Below are 24,806 nucleotides of genomic sequence, written 5' to 3' on the forward strand. Positions count from 1 at the left end.
AAGGAAAGGAAAGGAAAGGAAAGGAAAGGAAAGGAAAGGAAAGGAAAGGAAAGGAAAGGAAAGGAAAGGAAAGGAAAGGAAAGGAAAGGAAAGGAAAGGAAAGGAAAGGAAAGGAAAGGAAAGGAAAGGAAAGGAAAGGAAAGGAAAGGAAAGGAAAGGAAAGGAAAGGAAAGGAAAGGAAAGGAAAGGAAAGGAAAGGAAAGGAAAGGAAAGGAAAGGAAAGGAAAGGAAAGGAAAGGAAAGGAAAGGAAAGGAAAGGAAAGGAAAGGAAAGGAAAGGAAAGGAAAGGAAAGGAAAGGAAAGGAAAGGAAAGGAAAGGAAAGGAAAGGAAAGGAAAGGAAAGGAAAGGAAAGGAAAGGAAAGGAAAGGAAAGGAAAGGAAAGGAAAGGAAAGGAAAGGAAAGGAAAGGAAAGGAAAGGAAAGGAAAGGAAAGGAAAGGAAAGGAAAGGAAAGGAAAGGAAAGGAAAGGAAAGGAAAGGAAAGGAAAGGAAAGGAAAGGAAAGGAAAGGAAAGGAAAGGAAAGGAAAGGAAAGGAAAGGAAAGGAAAGGAAAGGAAAGGAAAGGAAAGGAAAGGAAAGGAAAGGAAAGGAAAGGAAAGGAAAGGAAAGGAAAGGAAAGGAAAGGAAAGGAAAGGAAAGGAAAAAGGAAAAAAGGAAGAAAAGGAAAAGGGAAAGGAGAAAAAGGAAAGAGGAAAGGACAAAAAGGAAAGGGGAAAGGACAAAAAGGAAAGGGGAAAGGACAAAAAGGAAAAAGGGGAAGGGAAAAGTAAAAATGAGAGGGAAAGGAAAATCCAGGCTATTTGAATGGTAATTACAGCAGGTTTGCACCACTGAAGCAAGAAATCCTGCAGAAGGGCCTGTAGGTGAGGCACACTTCTGTTGGGGCAGTGCGTTCTCAGAGACAGCACGTCCTGGCCATGGCAAGCACAGTGCCTCTGCTGCGTGTGCCCATCTGTTCGGGGAACACTGCTGCGGGGAGCATGACATCCCCCGGCACCTCAGCACAACAGCAGGCTGCAGCGTGGAGAGGAACCCAGCCCTGTGCTGACATCCAGGGTGAAACCCGGGTGTAGGCCCTGACCCCATGCAGGGGCCACGGGGGTGTCAGAGACACCCCCTCCCAGCCTGCGAGCTGGAGGGCTCCGGGACACGGGGTCACTCCGAATTCAGACACACCCATTCCCCAGGGCTTGTGCTGTCGGGGCTGGACAGGAGCTCTGGCTTTTGATGTCTCCCAGCTAGGAAAGGTAACATCACTTTGGAGCAAAGCCAAAGCAGAGCAGGCTTTGGGATCACAGGGATGGAGAACCAAGGGGGTGATGATTTTTCATCTGCTCTCCCACGCCCTCAGTCCAGGTACGAACAGTTTGGTGAAGATTGCAACCACCTCCAACTACAGAAACAGCTTCAGTTCTGCCCACAATGGCAACAACACACTGCATGATCTATGATCGTTCTGGACAGTCAGGTTGAATCCAGCTATTGATTTATCTTGCAGATCTTAGCCCACAAAATTCAGCTCCTTGCCAGAATTTTTGTAGTCGTATTAGCAATAAAATGCTGCTGCTGAATGAAGGTCTTGTGCTTCTTCAGCAGTCAATGATGCTTGAGCTGCTGTTGTTACATGCACAATGGTGTCAAGAACAAAAGCAAAGACTAATAGTTCCCACTTGTGCCTTCAAGAACAAGCTAGGCCAGGAGCTTTATTTTTCTCTTTCCTCATGATCTTTTCCCTGTATCCACTACACTAGACTCCACCTGGCTGTCAGGACAGAACCTCTTGCTTCCACTTTCCATCTCAACCTGCTTGCATCTAGCTGTCACTGCCTTAGCAGTACTCACTCACTGGACACGATCTTGGGTCATATACACAACTCAGAGGTTGAAGCCATAGTGTAAATGAAGCATAATCAGGTTATCTACACTGTTCCTCAGTCCAAACCACCAAAGAATCCTCTCAGGACACTTAAGGTCCAAAGAGGTGCCCATGTTCTCTGCCTAGTCCTCTCTCTCAGCAGAGCTGGGCTGACAGACATTCTTATGACTTGGATCAAATTCTAACACTGAAAAGCAACTGGAAAATTTTAGACATGGTCTCATTGTTTTACCTTATTACAGCACTTGTCTAATTAGAACAAGGTGTTGATTCCCCTGCTTGCCTTCTTTTTTAGGACTAACACATTTGAAGCAGCAAATGTTTGCAGGATTCAGTCCTGGGCTGAAGCTAAGGAAGAGTTTGGTTATTTATACCCTGCAATGAGATTAACTCTTCCAGCTCACCCCACCACCCTGTAGAGCTGCTGCAATTTAACCTAGCCACCTCAAAGCAGGAAGGTCACAGAGTGTCCTTCTCCCTCCCTTAAACTGTATCCAAATGTTTCACCATTCCTGTAAAACAGAAGAAGGTGTTGTTTGCCTCGCTGTGTCTTTCTTCCACTTCCTCAGCTTGAGTTACCAGGACAACAAAGAAGGGTAGGAGGGAAGTGCATATGTGTAGCTCTGCAGGAGTAACCTCTTTGCATGCCCTCCCACTGGAAGAGATTGGCAAGCAGTATCTGTTCAGTGGAAGATGGAATTTGGGTTTCAACCGAAAACAGTTGGGAAACCCCACCCTCCACACTGCTCACCCTCCCTGCATGCTAGCAATGCCCAGTGAAGTGATGTATCCATCTCCAAAGGGCAGCTGTATGAGAGAAACAAATTTAAGACATAGTGTGAAGGCTGGCACTGCTTTGGCAAAGTACGATGAAGCCATGGGATGCTAGGATGGGATGATAATGTCCTGTATGAAGTTCTTCATGCTTGAGATTCCCCAGGATGAGCCCCTTTTGCACAAATCGGTATCCAGAGTAGAAGTTGCGAGCTCCGAACTTCCTCAAAACATCCTCTTTTGCTCACATCTGCAACAGGAACAGAATCTCTGACCTTAACACATACTTGTCAGTCTCAAGACAGGAGAAGTGGCTCAGATCCAGCCTCAGGCTACTTCTTCATATCTAAGGAACAAGAGTTCTCCGTGACATTTGGAGAAGGGCAGAATTTGACAGAAACATTAGGGTTTTATTGTCAAATTCAAGGTCTGGGTAAGCAGTAGGATGGTTGTCAGAGAATTCAAACCTATTAAGCCAAGAGCTTTCCTGATACTCTTTCCTCAGGCTAGGTTACTGGAGCAGAACAGATTCTCTACCCTATGCTCATCTTTGGACATAATACCCAATTACTGCAACTTCAGTGCTGATGGGTCTTGGAGCTGGAAGGTTACCTGCCTGTCCTGATGCTCCAAACATGCTTTCAGAGTAAATGTGCTGCAAAGAAACCCCCTCTGAAAGGCAGTGGTCCTTCCCTAGACAAACTAAGCATCAGGCATGAGGGAGGACCACCTATAGGTATGCTGCTTAGAGCGTCTTTGCCAAGAGAGTCCAAACAGTGCAGCTTTTAGAAGGAGCAGATGGCAGAGGGTTTTCATGTCTCCTCTGGCTTTGCCTTCAGAGCACTCAGAAAAAGCTGGCAACACAGAAGAAGAGCAAGAGGGAAACATAAGCACTCTTGACTTGTGCCATGTCTTGTCCACCATCTCAGCTGTGCTACCTTGAACATTCCTCTGCCTGAGGGTAAGAGAAGAGGCAGGAAGAAGCAAAATTCTTGTCTTCACTTGGCGTTCTAATATGACTTAATATTTTGGAAAAAAATAAGAATAAAAAATTTTCATTTTATGTAAAATTTAAACTCAAGAGATCTGGGCTTTTATCCAGCTTCTGAGGTCTCCTTTCACAGAAACTAAAACCAGGGCAACCACATGAGCACTAGAGAAGTTGCTGAATGGTCAGAATATTTCAAAGACTGAATTATAAATCAGAAGAAAAAAAAAGTCAGAAACCTTTTCTTAAATTAAAGCTGAGGAAGAAAAGGCACGGGGAGGATCAGAGCAACACCCTGAGCTGGACACACAATGTTGCTAGCTGACAGGATCTGAAAATTGTGGAGTGTGACTGCAATATTGCAGAACTGGCTTTCAAAACTATGAGATGTTAAAGCATAACAAAGTTGAGAACTGTTCCCTTGTCCTATCTTTCAGCTATTTAAGGCTCCTATTTTTTAACGTTTTCCACCACAACCATTATAATTAGTTTTCAAATAGAAAAATAAACTCACTGAAAAACAAAGGAAAACACATGGTCAGTACCAGAAGACTGGCGACAACAGATTTCTGATGTGATAGGCCTTCAGTGATTCTATATATATCTGCTCTTAAAACTGGGCTGCTGCAGCAGACTCTGAGAAATACATTACTGGGAAACAACAGGCTAGTGAAACAGTTCTGGAATGAGCAAATTTTCATGCTGGTTAGCTAAAAAGCTCTGAAGAGAAGAAGAAAGGCTCTTTGCTTCTTTTGACATTCAAAAGGAAAAGTGCAGGAACAGAGCTACCATGGGTTGGACTGTTCTCACTGTTGTACATGAATATTCTGTGTAATGTCCAAGGATGCTGTCCCTGCTTCTGGCAGGATTTGTGTTCAGAATATATTTTTTCCACAATGTTGAGCATATTTCAAACAAGACAGTGATGGCCCTTAGTTACAGGTTTCTTTTTCACTGTAGGAATTTATGTGTGCTAAAAAGTCTTTACATTTTAAATCCATATGCACTTAGTAAAAAAATATGATTAGCTGAACTCTTAAGTGATTCATTTAGACTCTGGTGTTGCAAATATGAGCTGTGTTTAAGCATAAGAATCAGCATATAGATAGGATTGGGAATAGCCACTGAAAAGGTGTCTTCATTAGGATTATTTTTATGTGCAAGGAACAATTTAATATTATGTGTTTGGCAGAATCTCATGAAACAGTTACAAGAGGATGAAAAATACTGCAGTATTAATATTTCACCTTCATATGAAAGCAAGGCTAAAACCTGCGATCCCTTCTCTCTGATAATGAAAACAGATGTAAACAGGTCCATGCTGCTCAACTCTGTTTAGACAGACCTCCTGTTTTTGCTTGCACATATTTTTACCTGACCATTTAGGTTTGTCTTAAAAGACAAGAAGGAATCTGTTAAGCTCACTGTCAATACACTCTGTTTCCAAATTCTCCAGACAGAATATTAAATTACCCATGCTCTACTTTATGTCATTAATGCAAAAGATAAGGAATGACTACCAATTTCATCCCTCTGGTATCTGGCTTCCTTTCAGAAGGCTGATTAAACAAGCATTTATGATAATAAAAGGAAGGATCCAAGTTGACTTACCTCCACTTTAAGCAGTGCACAGCCTTTCAAGAACTCTTGAATATTACTGATGCAATCAGCTTCATTTTTAGGCTCCAGGCAATACTAAAGAAAGAAAATCCACTGAGATCATTGCATTACCTTCCGTATAGCCTCTATTCAGGAGGCCTGCATGAATATTGACATGTGCGTTTTATACTGAATTAGGGAAGCTTCTTAAGGGGGCGGATGGGGGTGGCAGGCAAGCTGTCGAAGCAGGAAGAAAGAGCCACTGGAGGAAGTGATGCATACATCGAAATGGTCGGCATCTTGTTTTGAATGTCAACATATGACAGTGCCCTAAGTGACAGTGGGAAATTGATGACCTTTGGGAACACACTGCCCCCAACCTTCACATATAAGCAAAAGATAAGGAGCTAGCAAACCTGATTTTTGCATAATAAAGGCTCCTGTTTCACAGGATGGATAACCTGTTTTAGTTCTTTTTATTTAAACAGCTTCTCTTCTGTGTTGCCATTTCCTATCTCTCATTGGACTCGTTCCCTTTTTTTCTCCTGCAGTTACTTACCACACTTCTGGACTATCTGAATATATGCCTCATAAAACTGTAATAGGAGGTACTCACATGGCTTAAATTGCTTCGGTACCAATGGATTTCCTGGCCTTGGGACAGTTCAAAGTGGCATGGATGCAAGGTTTGTCATTTATTCCTAACCTAATCTGCTTCTCTAGTGTATTTCCTGACTAACAAAGTATTTTACAGTAAGAGTTCTGAAAGAGTGAATATACTTACAGTTATAATTAACGATATTTACGTAAAAACAAACTGCATATCCTTCTATTCAAAACCAAGATATTTTGATCTCTAGTAGGCCCAGTATTTCCTGCTGCTGAATGAATGCGTGTAACTCGGCCAACTGCAACCTTTCATTTTTTTTTCTGGATGTAGATGCAAAAATCGAAGAACTAAAGATATGATCATACTTTGCCCTCAGTTAGATACAAATAGTAACTGAAACGTAAAACATTTCTCTCTCTGATGCTCCTTGCTCAACCTACCTACCAAAGAAAACTGTACCTCAGAATGACCAGGGCAGAATTATACTGAGCAGTGCTGCTTCAGGCTAGCAAAGTACATCTTAAAAGAGTTACCTTTTCTGCAGATCCCGGAAGAAGTCGATTAATGAGTTTACAAAGCACAGTTCCATCTTTCAGAGAAGTTATCAGGAACTCCTCCGGATCATCTACTATTTTCTTAGGGGAATTTAAAACTCCTAATGAAATAAGCCACGTTACAATTTGCTCTTCTGGATTCATCGCGGAGAGCTCTGCTGCCAGTGCAGTTCTCCTGTGCAGCAGCCTGCTGGAACCCACATCCGTGATTACATCTTCCTGCCTCTGCTGCTGCTTGCAGAGCTCAAGTGTGAAACTACTTTTTTTTTTGCTCAGCACAGAAACTCACCAGATCTTCAGAACCAGAAGTACCGTTACTCTAAGGTAAGCAACTTTTTTTTTTTTGAGTACAATACTTTCTCACACTCTTTTATTTTATGAAGACAGTGAAAGCAGATGTTTAATTTTCAACATTATTGAAAATAGAAGTTATTTTATGTGGATATATTCTCCACCAAAACGATCTTACCTAGAGACTTCCTCCTTGTGGTAGCTGGCATCCTATCATCTGGCAAACTTGGTCTTAACTTGTGGCAATTGCCCAAAGAAGTAAATGTAAATTCAAATGAGAATGTTGCGTGGAACAGTGCTGGAGATATACTCCCCCCACCTGGAGTACTGCCTTACCTCTGGGGCCCCCAACATTAGGACATGGACCTGCTCAAGGGGGTCTGGAGGAGGCCATGAAGATGAGGGGGCTGGAGCACCTCCCTGTGAGGACAGGCTGCTTCAGCCTGGAGAAGCCTCCAGGGAGATCTTATAGTGGCCTTCCAGTACTTACAGGGGCTACAGGAAAGCTGGGGAGGGACTCCTGATCAGGGGGTGTAGGGATAGGATGAGGGATAATGGTTTTAAACTGAGGAAGGGTAAATTTAGATTAGATCTAAGGAAGAAATTCTTCCCTGTGAGGGTGGTGAGGCCCTGGCACAGGTTGCCCAGAGAAGCTGTGGCTGCCCCCTCCCTGGCAGTGTTCAAGGCCAGGCTGGACAGGACTGTGGGCAACCTGGGCTAGTGGAAGGTGTCCCTGTCCATGGCAGGGGGGGTTGAACTAGGTGATCTTTAAGGTCGTTTCTAACCCAAACCATCCTGTGATTTGCAGCATTAAAACTGAACTTCATCCTAAAGAGTGGGGAAACATCACGCTATATAATTTTTTAACTTTACATAGCAAACCTTGTTATTGAAATTGCCTGTATAGTAGTTCTCTATTTTCAAGATCTGATTTTTTAAAATTCTGATCATAGACTTTATACAGAAAAAATAAGGGTTTTTTTCAACTATTTTATACAATGCACATATCATCTGAAATAACTTTTGGAAGCTCATAGCTTCTCAAAATAAACATTTGGGTAACTTCAAAAAGTTAATAAATTTAAGTCCTCCAAAGCTGAGAAAGGTATTTCCCAACTATTTTACTTGTCCTATTAAAATGTTCTTTTCTACCAACTCTTCAGGATCTATTGTATGGAGTAGTACCCATTTGTCACCCTGCTCTGGGACAGTAGTAACCATCACTACTGATCGCCTAAACTAAGTCCAGTCATCTTGCCATTTTCTTCTTTTTAACTGTCCTTTCACCAGAACAGATGGAAAATGAAGCAATTCTCTGTTTATAATGCTAAAGAAGTTGGAACACCGTGGACTGAAGCAACAGGAACAAATTATCCTGGAGACCAGAATTTCTTGGTGACAATATTCTGAGCCAATTCCTACCGCTGTTCCTTGAAGCAACTGTTTTAAAGACATCAGTGCTCCCAAACTGCTTAGGCTGGTAATTGAAAGGTAGGGAGAAACAGAGGAGCAAAAGGATAAATTACAGACAGCAGGCATGGGTTTGTGTCTACTTTCCAGGCCTTATGAGTGGTACTGGGACCTACGTAAGGATCATTTTTAACAGCCACGAGTAATAAATTAGAATTACCTTTTTAAGGTTACAGACTTGACCTTTACGAGGACATGGGGATGAGTTCTCGTTCTCTGTTGTGTGGAAATACTAGTAACACATAGCTGCAGCCAATGGGAATGATAAAGCTGGCTGAAGCTAACTCACAAAACTCATTGCCATCTGGTGAAGTACATCTACAACTATCCATATGTGTGCAAAACACTTCAGATTTATGACTAATTAAAAGAACTTTATGGTTTTCTTTTTTCCAGCTCTCATGAGCAGTAATACTTTGTAAAGTGAGTACTTGCAGTCCCCACTTTCATAGCTTGCTTTTCCAAATCTGTAGTAGGCAAGACAACTGCTAATGCTCCTTAGATGGGGGCAATAATTTGTATATGGAAGACATCCACTTCAGTCACCTCATCAGAACATACCAGTTTCTGATGTAAAAAGAGAAATATTTCAACACAGGTAAAGTTACACACACACTTCATCAAACTCAGCGCTACAAACCCGAACACAGAATTCTGAGCACTTCACACACTCCCTCCTCTAAAGCAAACCTGGTTTTGTGTAGATAGGCAGGTTTAGTTTCATGACTATTTCATATGAAGCTGTTGCAGCCAAGCAGATGTTAATGGTTCTAACTACAGTTAAAATAAAAATAATTCCCACATCTTTGACATTTACCAGCTCCTTGGAAGACTTGGAGACAAATGCATATTCAAAAAAGCCCCAAAATGTAAGGCATTCCTGATTAGCCACCTGAATACCAACCTTATATTTTTCAGAAAAGACCCATCTAAAAATGTTCCAGCTTGTTCACCTGCACTAAAAATTTTGGTTCTGTGGCAATGCCAGGGTATGCAGGTAGAGCCACCAAGCAAGGAACAGTTTTTGGTCTGGTCTTTGGAAAAGGGACATATCAAATTAATTGCCATGTCATCTCTTGCAGAGTAAATCTCCACCCCCAGGTTACAAATACACTTTTATTTGTAGCTTAGTTTACACCAGTGATGGCTATATAGAACAGTATTATTTAAAAAAACAAACAAAAATGGAGGTTGGGGGTGATCTATGCCCAATTATCAAAGGAGTCTGATACATCAGTTGATACCAGTATGTTAACAGGAGCAAGTTAGGACCAGCATTCAGATGTTCAGAAAACATTCTAGAGTGCTTCTCAAAGTTACTTTTAAGTAACTTGTTTTTTCACCAGAGAGGGAAAACACTCAGTACAAATAACAATGCTGGAATATTTTTCAGCTGCAGAATCTACTGATACCTGACACTGAACTAGTTACTTCCAGTGATGAAGTTTACACTGGGTAGTAGATTCTCATTATTTAGCTTTTTTGGCAGGTATCAATATTTTTTTGTATGATAGCTCATATGTTGGCATTACGTTTTAGTCAGGACAATCTCACTCAGCCTGAACAGCAGTGCCCAGACTATAAACTACTGTTGAAAACGGAGTCTCTTAATATTACAGTATATTATTCTTTCTTGCAGAAGATACACTCTCCGAGATCACTTTGTAACAATAAACCTCCACAGGATGTAACACTAGTAATCTTTTCCATCGTGCAAGTGTCATTGAGTAACAGGTATTTTAATTTAAAAAAAAACCAAAACCCAAACCCATAAAGCTTTTATTTAACAGTAAATTTATTAGAACTGGGAAATACTGCAATTCTACCCATCTGCTACACACAGGCAAATTTAATTCTACAATCTGCACTCCATAACTGAAGTTTGAAGTGATATTCTTACCCCAAAAATCGAAGTTAGTTTTAAGTTCCTAGACAAGGTATGCATGCTGCTTCTTTAACTACTTGTTATAAACTGAGTTTAAATGAGATCAGTTTATGTCTACCAGAGAAGTCAGTGTAAACTTTATTAGCCGTGACCGTTTAAACACTTCAGTCAATCTGACGTTACTTTTCTACATGAAATACTGGTGCCTGAGGATTCCTGTCACATACACTGGCACATCAACATACATGTAAGATAAAAATCCATCAAAACCAAGGTGAAGTTTTGAAAGAAGCATCTTGCTGCAAGAGATGCATTGCTGTCTGGAATTTTGCAAAAAGCTAGTACATACAAGAACACCGATTATTCTGGGGATTTATCACCAGTATCATCTCCGACATCAACACCTTCTTCCTCTCATCCAAAAGGCCTGGACAATTACAAAACCATTAACATAAGAATGTACTAAAACTTTTCATGGTTTCTCAGTGAAGAATTTGTAACAATTTAGTCCTCTATATTTTAGAGGACTAAACCTCACTCCTATATAACGTGTTCTTTTTCTCAGCATAAACAGAGAGCACCCTATGTAAAGAGCAACCCCCAAATACTTTTCTGCTGCAAAATCTACTGATGCAAGTATACTGACTAAAAAAAGAGCTCACTCTTGACTCTTGGAAGATGCTAGCTGAGGCAACTGACTATCCAACAGACTAGTAGTGCTACTTTCAAAGGCAACTCATGAATGCTACAACCCTCTAAAAGTGGGTAACCCCACACTCAAAAGCCAAGCTTTATCAAAGTTGCATTTTGTTATCCTTCGTTTTTCCAACGCATATCCACTGCTGTACTGCCTTCTTCTAGTCACCATAACTGAAAAAAGGAAATGCAAGTTAGTACAGTCTCAGAAAACAAGAGACAAAAAAAGTTAAATCACCTTTGAGTTGGCCATGTTTACATGCACAATGCATACATTTGGATTGCATTCAATTTGTCCCAACAGCATGAAAATACATCAATAGCTAACCACAATAATCAAAACAATCCAAGGACTACCTGTATGAATGCACACTTCCTGTACAACACCGTATTTGGAGCAAGTCCTAAGTAAAGCCTCTGTAATTCCTGTGCATATCCCCCTCCAAACTTTGCCTACCCCAAAATCCCACTAGCTCTTGACCATCCCAAGCATGATACTCAGGAGTCCTGTAAGAAACTGCTACACACTGGTATCAATCTTTATATAATCATATGCTATAAATTATACAAAACTTGGGAGGTGAACAGCTTGCTTAATTAGTAGAATTACATCTGTACTTTTTACAGAGTTCGTATTACCTTTCCTGCCACGAGTTAAGTTCCATTCACTGCTCTCTAAATTAACACTGGCACCATGCCTGTTAAGAATTTGGAAATGTTTATAAGCTGCAGAGTAGGCTGAGAAAGCGTGCTTTTACCTTTAGTAGCTTTATTAATTACAACACGGCCCACTACCACCAGTAAGTGATAAAACAGATCCAGTAAACTGAGAAAAAGGCATTTAATTTTTCCAAAAGAAGCAGCTTTTTCACTTGCCAGAAGTAATTAAGCCTTCAGCTTCCCAGCTAATACAGTGAATTGAAGCACACACACATCAAAAAATTTGAAAACATTCTGACACAACCTATACAATGATTTGGCAAAACCTTTTAATGTTACCTAGGATGCTTCATATTAAAGACTGTATTCCACCTCTAGTATTAGAGGATTCATGATCTGGACAGGATGAAACTATAAATTTAAGAACTAACTCCTGCAGATTTTTTGCAGGTCAGTGTGGCGTGAGGGAGAACAACTTAAGACATATTTCCCTAATTCACTATGGTGCCATGCTACTGACATCAGTGATTTTTTAATTAAAAAAGGTTAGGTTTTTTAATCTTTAAAGAGACACCTATAGTTTAAACAGTGTCTTTTCCAGCAGGACTTATGATTTAAGTATTTCAACAGTCATGCTTAAGAGGAACACAAAGGTAAGGAAAGGAACACTTCCTGTTGGTTGAAATCTTATCATGTGACAGAAAAATAAGAAGTTGGCCAGGTAGCAGTTTTCTTTAACTATAAGCTTCCTTTTACTTAGAACAGAAAATACTCATGATGTTTCTGTGTTTGATCTGAAATACAATCCAGTACTCCAAAATAAAAGCATTTTTTTTCTTCTTTATTAAGGTAACAGCAGCAACTTATCAGAAGTATTTACGAAGAATTACTGGCATATTCTGGGCAAAAGCACTGCACAGCTATTTAGTTGCTGTTGCTGAGACTCTTGAAAAGACCAAACTGTAATCCAACCGAAACTACAAACATCACGCAGTATACAACAGAACCTACACTTCACACAAGATGGAAACTCCCTGAAATCAGTGACTGTGTCAGATGAACAACACTGTACCAACTGCAGCTTTTTCTTTTCACCTTTTCAAAGCTAGTTCTCAAAAGCAGCATTTTAAACTAACAATAAAACATGTTCTTATGTTTACAAATTACTTTTAAAACTCTTTTAAAAATTACATTGAAAGTACACATGCTTCTTACATAATTACTTTCCTTCAAAAAGGGCTGTCCTTACCCTTCACTCTATACTGAATTTTAACAGATTTTGCACACGTTAAAAGTTATTTTCAACAAAAATAACAATTATTAAGTTTTCTGAAAAGCTGTATTAGCATGACAGCCACTACCACTTTCTTTTTTGTCCTGGTGAATTATCAGCCACTCTTCCACAGAAAGTCCAAAGACAGTTATTCCTACACCTACTTGAAAAATAATTTTAATAGCATAGGCTTTAATGTCATGAAACACAGCTGACCTAGAGTTTTAAACAATTCTGAAGAGGCCCAGAAGTCTACAATTTAATTCAAGGACCTCTGCAGAGATTGATTCCTAATTAAAGATTATACTCAGTATAAACATTAAATTGCACATTCTGCACATTTAACAAGACTGATTAAATGTCTGTACTAACATTTATTATTCCAATTCAGATTTTTATGGTCCGGTCTTACAAAGATTCTTAGACCAAGTACTCTGCAGCAGGATTTAAAGTGCATATATAATCATATTTTTTTATGGGCAGCCATATCCGAACTGGACCAATTTCTGCAGATGAGAAGTCTCTTACTGTCATCCCTAACTTGGTAGGCTTAAAATGCCTACTTAAACCTCCTCCCTCAGAATTCAAACAAGAAAGTTGAAAATATTATTTAGCGATGAAGAATATCCATCCAAATCTATAAACACAGAACCACCAGAATCTTCCTTAGAGCTATTATACCAACACAATATTTACCTTATGTATTGGTACAGGCACCACTCATCTCTGTCATCAACACAGATGAACTAGCATTACTTCAGTGGTTCTCTGCTAGAAGTTATCATCCTGCAATCAAGAGAAGATATAACAAATTGAGAAAAGTACATTTACAGTATGAGCCAACCTACAGTGCTTACCCCCCATTTCAAAAAAGTCGCAAGCTTGGGTTTGCAGATTATTCTGTTGCAAGTTTTACTACTTCTTAAGTGGTGGAGGATTCACTGGCTTGGAATGGACTGGAATGGCTTAGTGATAGGTTGCATGGCTTATGGATTCTCACTCCTTTTCAATGGTGCACTGCCATGTTAAATCCATAAGTTGGACGACAAAATTTACTGAGGACTAAACAGTAGTACAAAGCTTTTGGGTTTGTGGTTTGGTTTTTTTTTTTTTTAGTTGGAGGTCTTCATGTCTACTATATTCAAGAGCATCTTTTGAACTTCATGGCTTTACCTGAGTCATAGCAACTTGCCACAGGTTCTGCCACATGTACTAGATATCCCTGTAACGCAGTGTCAAACTAAAGTCAGGCATCCAACTAAACGTCAAGTTTGCAATGGCTTGCTTCAAACTCTCAATAGCCGAGCTGTTATTTGTCAATCTAAACCAATTCCTGATTTCACAAGGCTTTAATTTTTTTAAAATATTATATATGCAGCCTCTTTAAGCATCTTCACTGAGATACTGGGCACAAAATACCCCCTCCCAACCCTACTTGGCAATAATCTGTCTACAGTAAGCTGCATTATGCCTTTAGTTGCAAAATTGGTGCCATAAATGCTTTTATCCAAGAAGAAATGTTGAATTTGGAGAACTTCTAATGTACTGCAGTATTTCTTTTCCTTTTTTTTTTTTTAATATCTAGACAGCACTTCCATTGCCATGACGTGCAGCTTGTCTTACTGTACTAGAGGAAGGTAACTTGGTTCAATTTTGACTTAGACTGAAAAACTAGTTTGCTTTGCTTACCATCTTTGCTGTTTCACAGGCATTTGATGCTTTAAATCAGCTGTGGAATGCTGAAAGATTCACTTGTTTTTATGAAGCCATAAGCCTTTGAGAAGTTGGAGAGAAAGACTTCTTTGCTTATCTTATTTTCTCCTTTGGAATCAAAGATGTTCCTTTAAAAGTGAAACACTACAGAGTTGCAAAAATTTGAAACAGTATGAGTAAGCATCGTTTTGCAGCTTCTTTGATGGAATTGGTCAATTTATTTTTTTTTTTTTACAGTATTCTGTAGCTGACTTACATGTACACGATTTATTTGACGGGAGATCTTTTCAAACTCCCCATGAAACAGTAGGAAGGCAGAAAATAGTATTATCCACTTGCTTTTTCGGGTTAAGTGAATGATATCCTCTATTTTTCTTTAAACAAGGATCGGATGGCATTTTGTACTGGAAACAAGTGACTTCAAATTTTAGGCACAACTGAAACTTTGTGTGGAATAGCCCCACCACCCTCCAAAACACAAGCAATACTTTGTTTAAGAATGAGATGCTCAACATGTAGAACAATCCATCTCCATGTTAGATGGTTGGATGTTGTGTGGAAGATCTTAAGAACTGCTTGTTCCATTCATGAGGAAAATCAGATGGGAAGTGTGGCATTTTAGGGAAACTTTACTTTGAAAATTACAACACTAGTACACAGCTCAAGTTTTATACATTTAACATCTGCGTTTTGAAAGAAATGTTAACAATTTTGAAATGAAATTAAACATTGGTTTAACTTTTCCTCACAAAAGCATAAAAGTCATGGAGGAGAAAACTTAACAGGCAACAATAAAAAAAGGTAAAAACAACTTTTCCTCTTAGTAGTCCTCTGGTAATAAAGATAGAACAACTTCCACTTTTCTGTTTTGAGAAGTAATCTGTCTTGGTCCAAAAGTTTAAGAGTGTTTTTAGTATCTGTTTCTGCCTCCACCTCTATCGGATCTGCTTCCGCCACGGCCGCCACCTCTGGGGGCTCCGCGGCTTGAACTACTGTAAGAATCACGAGGAGGTGGATAGCCCCTCTCCATGGATGGGGGAAGACCCCTGTCTTGTCTTCCAACACGATCACGGCCACTTGAGTAGACATCACTTCTGCTGCTTGAGTAACTTTCTCGGCTTCCATATCCATCTCGTGTGCTGCCGTAATCATCATATCGACTGCTTCCACCATAAGATGGCGGGGGCCCTCGTGCAGGTGGAGCACTACGTGAGTTACCTGCAGGGTCAATGGTCAGGTAATATGGCAACACCATAAGTTATATATAACAATTTCAATCTGAATTTACAGAATTGCTGTATTTAAATGTTTACTGCTACTCTTTTGTATGTATTGAGATGTTCTTAATATAATCTGCCACATTAATGGTATTTAAAAGTGGGGATTGCATATCAGGCAGTGAGTGGATTTAAAGACTCTGAAGGGATGAAGACGGTGTTTATTCAGGCAGGCTCTTTACTGGGTATTCCAGAACAGCTTGTTATTTTAGAGAAGAAACTCAGCCATATTTTCCAGAGATAGTTGCAATTCTGAACTGTAGACTTTGCTTCTTTAGCTTATAGCTTATTTAACAAGATGATCAAATGATAACAACTGCACATTCACTGTAGGGGAAAAAAGCGTGCCACTTCCCCCTAAAACATGAGCAACCTAGTAAAAGTCAGGTTTTATGACACTTGTACAGATTACTACATGATCCTCAAAATGGATTCTTACCATAACTCTCATATGAATCTCTGTAGGAGCCTCCACTTGGATGATCCGAGTAGTCTCTGTCACGTCCACCACCGTATCCATCACGATCACTATAGGAGGAAAGACTACTAAGACTTAGTACAAATCAGTGAGATCACAGCAACAATAAAATGACAGGGAGAAAAATCCAACAGTAGGTACCTATATCCCCTAGAGGGGTATTCGTCACGTGAACTGGAATGACCGTAATCACGATATGCGTAGTCTCGTGGAGGTGGCGCATAGTCCCGTGTATCCCTGGAACTGGGATAATCTCTGCTTGAGTAACTACAGAGAAAAGAATTGATATGTTAGCCATATGTCACACCTCAAAAGATCAGGAATCAAAATCTCTCTCTGAACAAAAAAAGACAAATTAAATTAGTGAGAGAATTTACCCGTCTTTAGTGCTATAGCCATCATCTCTTGGAGACATGTAGACATCTCTTCGTGATGGCATTGGTTCTCTGCGTGGAGGACCACCGTAACTGTCTCTTCCACGTGACACAGGAGCTTAAGAGAAACAGCCCAAATTTTTTTAATTAGCATTTAGCCACACAGAAGACTCCAAGGCACATATTAACACTCTTTATAGCAATTTAAAGCTATCTCTGTAGCCTACATTTACGCTTGTAGAGTTTTAAAGCGGCTCTAGAAGGAACATATCAAATCACATCAAACTGTTCCAAATTGCTACAAAATTATATTGTTATGAAGAGAACCAACAGATTAGAAAAACAACACGCCGTTCCACAGCATATCTAAGTTATAATTAACGATGTGCAACAATTCCTGAAGAAAGAATAAGGTGCTACAGAGCTGACCAAGCAACAAATTCAGGAAGTCCTTACCTCTGCCTCCCATACTGCTGCTACGCACTGGTCCTGAAGGTGCAGATCTTTTAGGTGGAGGGCCTCCACTTCGTGGAGGTGGACCTCTCTTCATGGGAAGTGGCCCTCGAGAAGATCCTAGAAGGATAAGCCATGAACCAACTTATTATTTCTGTGATATTCACTGATATGCCCCTAAAGCCTGAACTACAATAACCTAGGCACTGTTATTACTGCTATGTGATCAACCGTAAACCTCTTAAAATTAGACCTCAAAGCCTTCTCTTGTGTTTTGGCCCCTATTAGATGCTACTGGTAGAACTGTGAGCCCAAGTTAGCTTTAGACAGCTTCAATTCCTGTCAAGAACTGTCTTTCAGAACTTATCCAAAAGCCACAGGGTGTGGTGACACAAGGGCAAAAGAGAGCTGGTATCTGTTATCAGTCACAGCTTAAATGCTCAACAAGTTACTGTTCTCAGAAGACAAGAGCCACCTGGGAAGATGTACTAGAGAAGATCCTACATAGAGAGGGAACAGAGGCACTACAGAGTCTGTAGAGCCTACTACAGACTCTTCAAGACAGGAGTTTTCACTATTTCCAGGGGTTTTTTGGCATTACAACTTTACTGTTTTACCTCAGGTGCTACTTGCTTTTTTATTTAAGCAACAGTTTTGATACAGCTATTTATTCAGAGACTTTCCAGTATCTTAAGTTAAAGAATATCCAGTATTAATGTACTATCATTCTACTTCAGAAAGCTTCAACTCAACACACTACTGTTTTGTAACAATAAATAAGGCTCAGTTTTCCTAACTCCCACTATGACTTGGAAGGATCCAGAATTTACTAAGTTTAGACCACTTGCTAGTAAGAATGAAAGGCAGTTCCCTTTCCCTGGTGTAAGAGAATCACTTTTTCAACTTGAATACCAGAAAGCTTCCTTTCTCACGTGCAGGGCAGGAGTTTTGCTTTTCTTTCATAGCCAAAAGTCAAGTGAAGTGTTAGTTGTAGAAGGGAATCTTCATATTTGAAAGCCTTTTCTTAAGGTGTACTTGCCTAATCAAAAATTTGACTAAACTGCTGAGATCATATTTCATCATTTTAATAAAGGAGTGCACTATTCAGCTGTTTGACTTTTTTTTTTCCAGTAGGATTACTGTCATCTTCCAATGGGATTCTTGTATGTTGTCCAAGTATATAATGAGAGAGGTAAATACATACCCAAGTGACTCCCTCTTGAAGGTGGTCCTCTCGCGCCACTTCCGCCTCTTGCACCTCTAAGGCCCCTGGGAGGACCTCTGCTTCGTGGAGGGGGTGGCGGTCCACGCCTACCACCACTTTCAAAGGATGGCTTGGTTGCTTGTTCCACTTTAATTGCTTTCCCATCTAATGACTAAAGAAGAAGCTGCTTTACTTACTGCTCAGTCATGTTTGTATTTCTTAAATTAAGCCCCTCTTGCTTCACTATTACAGGGCTTCCATTTTATAAAGTTAGAGCAAGTCTAGAACAGATTTCAGTCTTCAGTATTAGTCCCCATGTACTCAGCAGCATGTTGGGCCTAATTTCTACAGTACTTCATTCTTGTGGTATTGATGAAAAAAAATACAGAGCAGCATCAGAAAGGACTTTCAGTGAAAACACAAGTGTCCAATGATTACGGCAGCCCCATGTCATTTATTCTGTAAATGAAACATGATTTATGATCTCCAATTTATTTTCAATTGCCACGGACTTTTGTACCAAACCAGGACTGCACCAGTAGTTACAGGATTAAGCTGAAGGTATCTTAGCTTCAGTTGGGATTTCTGGCAATGGGGAGGCCGTTTAGTACATTTTCTTGATGTCCTGATAAAACGGTGATCACTGAAGTATTTAGAAGTAATTTCAGCATCTACAAAGCAGACCAAGTATGATAATTCACCCCTCTTTTCTACCATTTCAAGTTGGGTTTTCAAAAAAGGTGACTGTTACAATTTACTCTATTACTTGCTTTTCCAGAGTGAACGTGCTTTGTGGTTTGGGTTTTTTTTCTTTGTTTGGGGGTTTTGTTGTGTAGGTTGGTGGGTTTTTTGTAGAAAAAAGTGTAAAGCTTTTTCTGGAATATAGACCTGCAGTAACAGGAACTCTGCAGCCAACTATTATACCTCAAACATGAGCAGGTGGCAAGACATATTGAGTAAATCAACTAATTAATCAAATTTCTGTGTAAACTTTCAGACACCACACTTCTGGTAATTGTAGCAGAGCCAAGATCACAAGCTCTGCTGAAGTTAGGTTACTGCACATCTCTCATGGCAAAAATGGTTTAAGTTGCCTTTTTTTGCAGTTAAATATTTAACTCTGGTATGACAGCTCATTAATTATACAGGTAGGAAGTGTTGTTTATTACACTTCTTTGCAGCAATAAGTAAACAAGAATATGACTGCTAGTCACTTGCTCTGAGCTGCTGACAGTATACCCACAGGTCCAACTTGATCCATTGTGAGGAAAAAAAAAATTAAAATACTAGCAACATCATATTGGTCTTGACTTTGACTCAGTAAAAATATTTTAGTTATGGAAGGTTTCTCAAAAAGCCTTTTGGCATCACAAGCTGAAACATTCCAGAAGCGAGTGTCAGTACCTCTAATCACTGGAACTTCTCAGTTTGTACAGTATTCTTTTGTCATCATCATCCGTCTCAGTCATCCTTCTTAAAACAGGAACAGTGGGCTTGAAGCTTTAAGCTTTGCCATCATGACCACTGCTGTCCTCAAATTCATAGCAGATTTTTGACAGTTTGAAGTTTGGAAACCAAACATCATCCCCTTCTGCTAGCACGGGTTCTGAAAACATGGATGCTAGGTCCAAGTTCTCTTCTTTTTTATACAGGAGGTACAGTTGTCTTTATAATTTCTCCTCCTATTTCCTTCTGCCTTGCACTTATGTGTCTTACCTAGGCAAAAGATAGTTTTCATTTGAAACTGCTTTATGCAAGCAGTCTTAAAAAGCTATGCCTAGGATCCAAAAAGACCTTTCATTGAGGTCCAGGAAGATTATTATTTTTCTTTGTTAGCAAGAAGGTATTTGTCAAAGTTTGTCCTATTTTAAAGCAGAGGGGACAACTCCATTTTATAGGTTCTTAGCTCAAAGAAGAGAGTCTCATCTCACTGAACAGATAAAACACACAAGGCATCTCAGCATAAGGAATTTTTTTTTTTCCACAAGCCCAGAGCACCGGCTGTCACAGTTGGTGTTTGTAACCTTGATTCAGAGAGTTACAATAGCATTTTTAGTATGGTATGGGCACCATAAAGTGGAGTCACCTTGGTGCTAAAAAGCAGGAAAGTAATTTATGATATGAGTCATTTAAGGATAATAGATTGGCAATCATAAAAATTCCTATATATGGAATGAACAATCTATACAGCTTTGTAAGGTGAGAAAGGGAACCTTGACCAAACAGAATTAGAGAACTGTCCTGCAAACTGTACAACATTCCAACAGAAAAGATGAATGAAATTTGGGAAGTTTTGTGAGTGGGGCAGAAATCGGGTATTCCAAAGAAACCATTACAGAAACTTGCATGAAACTGCAGCCTAACACCACACAGGGCTTTCCTCTCCAATGGATCATTTTACTGTTGATGCTGTAGTGATTCCACCATTTCTGCACGTTCCTTGATGGCACATCAAGTAGGCCTCCTTTAACCCAATAAATTCAAGAACTGAAGATCATTTATTATCAGGCTGAGCGTCTACATATTGTATTGCTTCTTCATCAAAATAATTGGAAACACTTCCTGTTGATTAGAGGAAGACAACCTTCTGTAGTGCTGAGTACAGTTTAGACTGCTGTGTGGATTGTAGTGTTTTCTTGCAACCTCCTAACAGTCCAGTGGCTTGGCAGGTCTTCTACACTGGAATTAAATCTTTGGCTTGTCCTGGATGTTTCTTCTAAGGTCACATCCTCCAATTATCCATTTTGTCTTCAGGACTTAAAAATCAAAATATCATGAGAACGATCTACTGCACAGAATGACCTTTACTGACTTGGAGTATTCACACGTGTCCAGATAATCACGTGCATTTCATGACACCAGGACATAGACTTGACCACCATAAATTAAAGCTGCTCTTAAAGGTTAGTAACTTGCTATGCTAAAGTACTTTCTAACCTTTCTTCTGTGCTTGCTCAGACATGCTAACATTGATCCAATTCCGCAGAGAAAGTAATTTAAGTGAAAAGCCTCCACTCCCACTCCAAAATCATCATCTGCTGACCTCTTTCTGCAGGACTGAAATTAATCTTCAACAATCAACAAGCAAGCTTAGACTAGTCTATGCTTGTCCCATTTTAGAATGAAGTATAATTAACCCTCTTCCTTCCCAGACAGAAAGGAATGAGACACTGGATAAAATTTTTTAATCAACATTTGCAAAGCAAAAAATCAAATACAAAATCACTCTTGCAGAATCTAAGTCAGCCTCTTCTACTGGCTGCAACTTGCTTATTCTGTCATTCTGAATAAATTCAACCCACTGGTGATGTAGAACTCTTCCCCCTGACTAGAGGTCAACTCCTTACAGACTGGTTGAACTATCGTCTGGCTGCACAGTGCTTATGCTGCTGCTTCTTAAGTGCCTGAAACTCTCATGAGCATTCCAATTAGTCATTTCAAAATGGACAAAAAACTCCAAGTTACGGTTTATTACAATGATCTCTTCCCACAGGGTGGCTCAAGCATCACTCCTCCTCAGATCTAGAATGCAGTCTTTGAGGTACAAGCAGTACTTCCTGTCCAGAAGACTTTATGAAGATGAGGACGAGAGACTACTTCATGAACCTCTTCCACATCTTCCATATCCATGGTCCAATAAAGCTAGACCAGTACTGGAACTATACACAGCAGCACCTAAAGGTTTGTATTAAAAAGGTCATTCTAGGCCAAATCCCAAGTGAGGAAGTTCTTTTCATATGCTATTTGCTGTTTAAATTTCAAAGCCGATGAAGATACTTTCAGATTTGTAGTGTTGAAGACAGAAAACTTGAGAATGATGATCCACAAGGCAGTACTTTCTAGCATTTCTTGACCATGATGCACACTGTGCGTTCCAGAACACGTAGACATTACCTCAGCCACATTCAATCTCACTTAGCTACCTCACTAACCATTACTTTCCTGAACATTTCCAATGTGACCAAACACATGCCACAACATTCAAGATTTACAACAGCTGGTGATTATTTTCAGAGGTATTTTCATTTGAAAGCAGCACTCCACAAACACTTCGGATTAGTGACTGATCTTTCAGTCTGACAACTAGTCACTGGTGCTTGAAGTTACCTTATGAGGGTGCAGTGTAATGACTACTTCAGAGGAAATCAATGTTTAAGAACTGCAGTGAACAATACTTCAGAACTGTAGCAAACTACACAATGAGTAAGTTCAATAAAAGGAGCACCTCTCTAAGGATGTTTAGGCTAGTACAGAAAGGACATTATCTGACTTGTCACTCCCTGCCTTGACAAAGACTACGAACTTGTTTAAAAAGTAAACAAATCTCCAAAGAAGTATCACTAAATGTCATGAGGTTGTCCTGAAGCACCCAGAACACTACAGCAAGCTCATTTCTCTTATTCCCAAAGTATTTATTATGATTTACTGACTGCAATGACTTTTCTTCCACTTCAATGTCTTACGCTAACAAGACAAACAGCTATCAAAATCCCAAGCATTAACCAATCAGAATGAGTAGACTTCACCTTACGTGAATAGCATCTCGGAGACACTGCTTAAAAAAAGGCCAATGCAGCGTGACCTTAACACAACTATTCGGATTATGCACAAAGAGCAGAGTCTGAAATTCAAGTTAACTGAGAAGACTGTTTTCACTGCCTAAAGAGACAGCACCTCTCTGAAGATGAGCAGCTCTTGACCATTAAGTTGCTTGCAAACTTGCACCTAGCTTTTCAAAACACATGTCAGACCAGACTCAGATCACAATAGCCTACAATTATTTAAACTATCCTTGTATTTATCTTTATCTCCTTCAAAGTCCTAGGTTTTTCTTTTTAAAGACATTACATATGCATTAAATTTTTATTTCTTCTTAAAGTCAGATCATTGCATTGTAGGGCATAAACAAGCAAATTCAACTGCTGGCTCACTTCAAAGTTATTTCACATTAACCCTCAAGACAGTCCTTATACATGCCAAGTAGACTGCTGATGCAACTCACAAATGTAGGAGGTTATCTACAGATTACCAGATAGCACATCAACACTTCAGCACAGTAGGGAAGTCCATTAAACCCATGTTAAGGGAACCACTAATAGTTGTCAGGTAAGCCACTTCCCTGAAGCGTCACTTACACAGTACTGCTTTCAAACATGATAAAACAAAAACATTATAGGAGACATGCAAGAACGAAGAGATGACTACTAAAAAGCCCTCCATCATCTACTAAATAAAAAGATTATAACTCTGCCAGCCAGTCTTCACTTTCTACTGTCAAATCCATAACCAGGAGAAAGTGATTCCAGCTTAACAAAGACATTTTGCCAAATTTAAAGTTATGACTTGTCTCCAGGGTCTTCTAACCCACTGTCTTCGTAAATTTTATTACTAGTTAATTTACCTCAAAAATCAATACTGCTGGTCAGTAGCAATGGCAATATATAATTGGTCTTAATTCCTACCTTTCCATTCATATCTCTGGCAGCATCTTTCGCATCTGCTGGACTCTCAAACGTGACAAACGCAAATCCTCTGGATTTGTTGGTTTCACGATCTTTCATCAAAAGGACTGCAGAAATAAAGCCAAGTTACCCTTTCCCATAATTAAGTAGCAACACTTAACCTTATTTAACCTTTTAAGCTCAGAACTTCTTAGAGGACATGAAAGCACCATCATTTCAGATGATCAATGCCAAAAACGTCATCACAGCTATGTCGTTTTTACTTTTTGTTATCTTAAAATAGAAAATTTTTTACCTTCCACAATGCGTCCATATTTGCCAAATACAGCCTCGAGGGCTTTTTCATTAGTCTCTGTGTTCAGGCCCCCAATGAACAGTTTCCCAGGACGATCTGCTTCAACCATTTTGATTCTGCGAATGACCTAGTGAAAGCGTAAGGTTGTTATTAACATAACATCAGACTGTAACAGTCACTTCCATACCACTCAAATTACTTCATTCCTCAAAAGTACAAGCAAATTTTCTTGAGCAAGATGTCAATTAAGAGATATGAGGTATAAAGAAAATTAAAAATAAGAATTTTCAGACTAAAACAACTACATAGTACTGCCTTCAGTTAATTTATTTGAAATACTGTATAATGTGAAGTACTATAAAGTGGAACAAAGCACTGATAAACACTCTCTTGAGATGAAGTTGTATTGATGAATGTGAAAGTCTTTCAGTTACTTTTTGTCCTCAATGATAATCCAAGAACTCTGTCCGTCTAAATCCTGCCAAATGTTTCAAGAAATTTACTTAATATATCAAAATATTAACTTCAAGGTTAGCTTTGGCCAACATTCCAAATTAAGCTCATTCTTTATTTAAAGTACATCGAGACTACGCCAAAGTCCTGACCTGCACAACGTATCAGCCTTAAAGAAAACCATACCATCGCTGCAGTTCTAACATAACAAGGCCACAACTAAGGCAAGACGGGGGCGAGAAGGCTCAAACAGGAAAAAAAAAAAAAAAGCCTAAGACAAAGCAAAACCGCAAAGCGCCTGGCGCAGCGCCTGGCGCCTGTGGACAAACGTTCCCCGCATGCCTCCAGCCCAATGGCGGGAAAGCCCGCAGCAGCGGGCGGCCGAGACCCAGCTCCCTCAACCACGGGCCGAGCCCTTCGCC

General features: G+C 39.7%; 2 protein-coding genes and 1 non-coding gene across 5 annotated transcripts in view; all 3 read right to left on the minus strand.

The window, feature by feature from the left end:
- The window catches only part of ARHGEF6 (Rac/Cdc42 guanine nucleotide exchange factor 6), a 40,812-nt gene extending 34,228 nt beyond the window's left edge, over positions 1 to 6,584 (minus strand). The window contains exons 1-2 of one of the 2 annotated variants that reach the window (XM_026848466.1): positions 6,380 to 6,584; positions 5,249 to 5,332 (exon numbers count right to left, since the gene is read on the minus strand). In XM_026848466.1, the coding sequence (XP_026704267.1) occupies positions 5,249 to 5,332; positions 6,380 to 6,544 (249 nt within the window). In that variant the 5' untranslated portion in view covers positions 6,545 to 6,584. The remainder of the gene's footprint in view (positions 1 to 5,248; positions 5,333 to 6,379) is intronic. The other variant, XM_026848464.1, reaches the window with a different exon arrangement.
- A 6,121-nt stretch (positions 6,585 to 12,705) lies between these two features.
- Positions 12,706 to 24,057, minus strand: RBMX (RNA binding motif protein X-linked). 2 transcript variants are annotated; one of them, XR_003398388.1, is made up of 9 exons: positions 23,932 to 24,057; positions 23,637 to 23,743; positions 18,175 to 18,346; positions 16,974 to 17,090; positions 16,521 to 16,635; positions 16,285 to 16,410; positions 16,105 to 16,208; positions 14,365 to 15,606; positions 12,706 to 13,461 (listed from the first exon to the last, which is right to left on the minus strand). XR_003398388.1 is itself a non-coding variant. In XM_026848359.1 (8 exons), exons 1-8 carry the CDS (start codon positions 24,038 to 24,040, stop codon positions 15,299 to 15,301), a joined length of 1,143 nt encoding a protein of 380 aa, XP_026704160.1. In that variant the 5' UTR covers positions 24,041 to 24,055; the 3' UTR covers positions 14,605 to 15,298. The 2 variants fall into 2 exon arrangements, 1 of the variants encoding a protein (XP_026704160.1); XM_026848359.1 differs by lacking the exon at positions 12,706 to 13,461 and having other exon boundaries at positions 14,605 to 15,606; positions 16,105 to 16,193; positions 23,932 to 24,055.
- On the minus strand, positions 23,813 to 23,885 carry LOC113480270. The gene has a single exon (XR_003398459.1). It is a non-coding gene; the product is annotated as a small nucleolar RNA SNORD61 (small nucleolar RNA).
- Positions 24,058 to 24,806: the final 749 nt, after the last annotated feature.

Source organism: Athene cunicularia, assembly GCF_003259725.1.
Source record: "Athene cunicularia isolate RWA chromosome 4 unlocalized genomic scaffold, athCun1 chr4_part3, whole genome shotgun sequence".
NCBI lineage: Eukaryota > Metazoa > Chordata > Aves > Strigiformes > Strigidae > Athene > Athene cunicularia.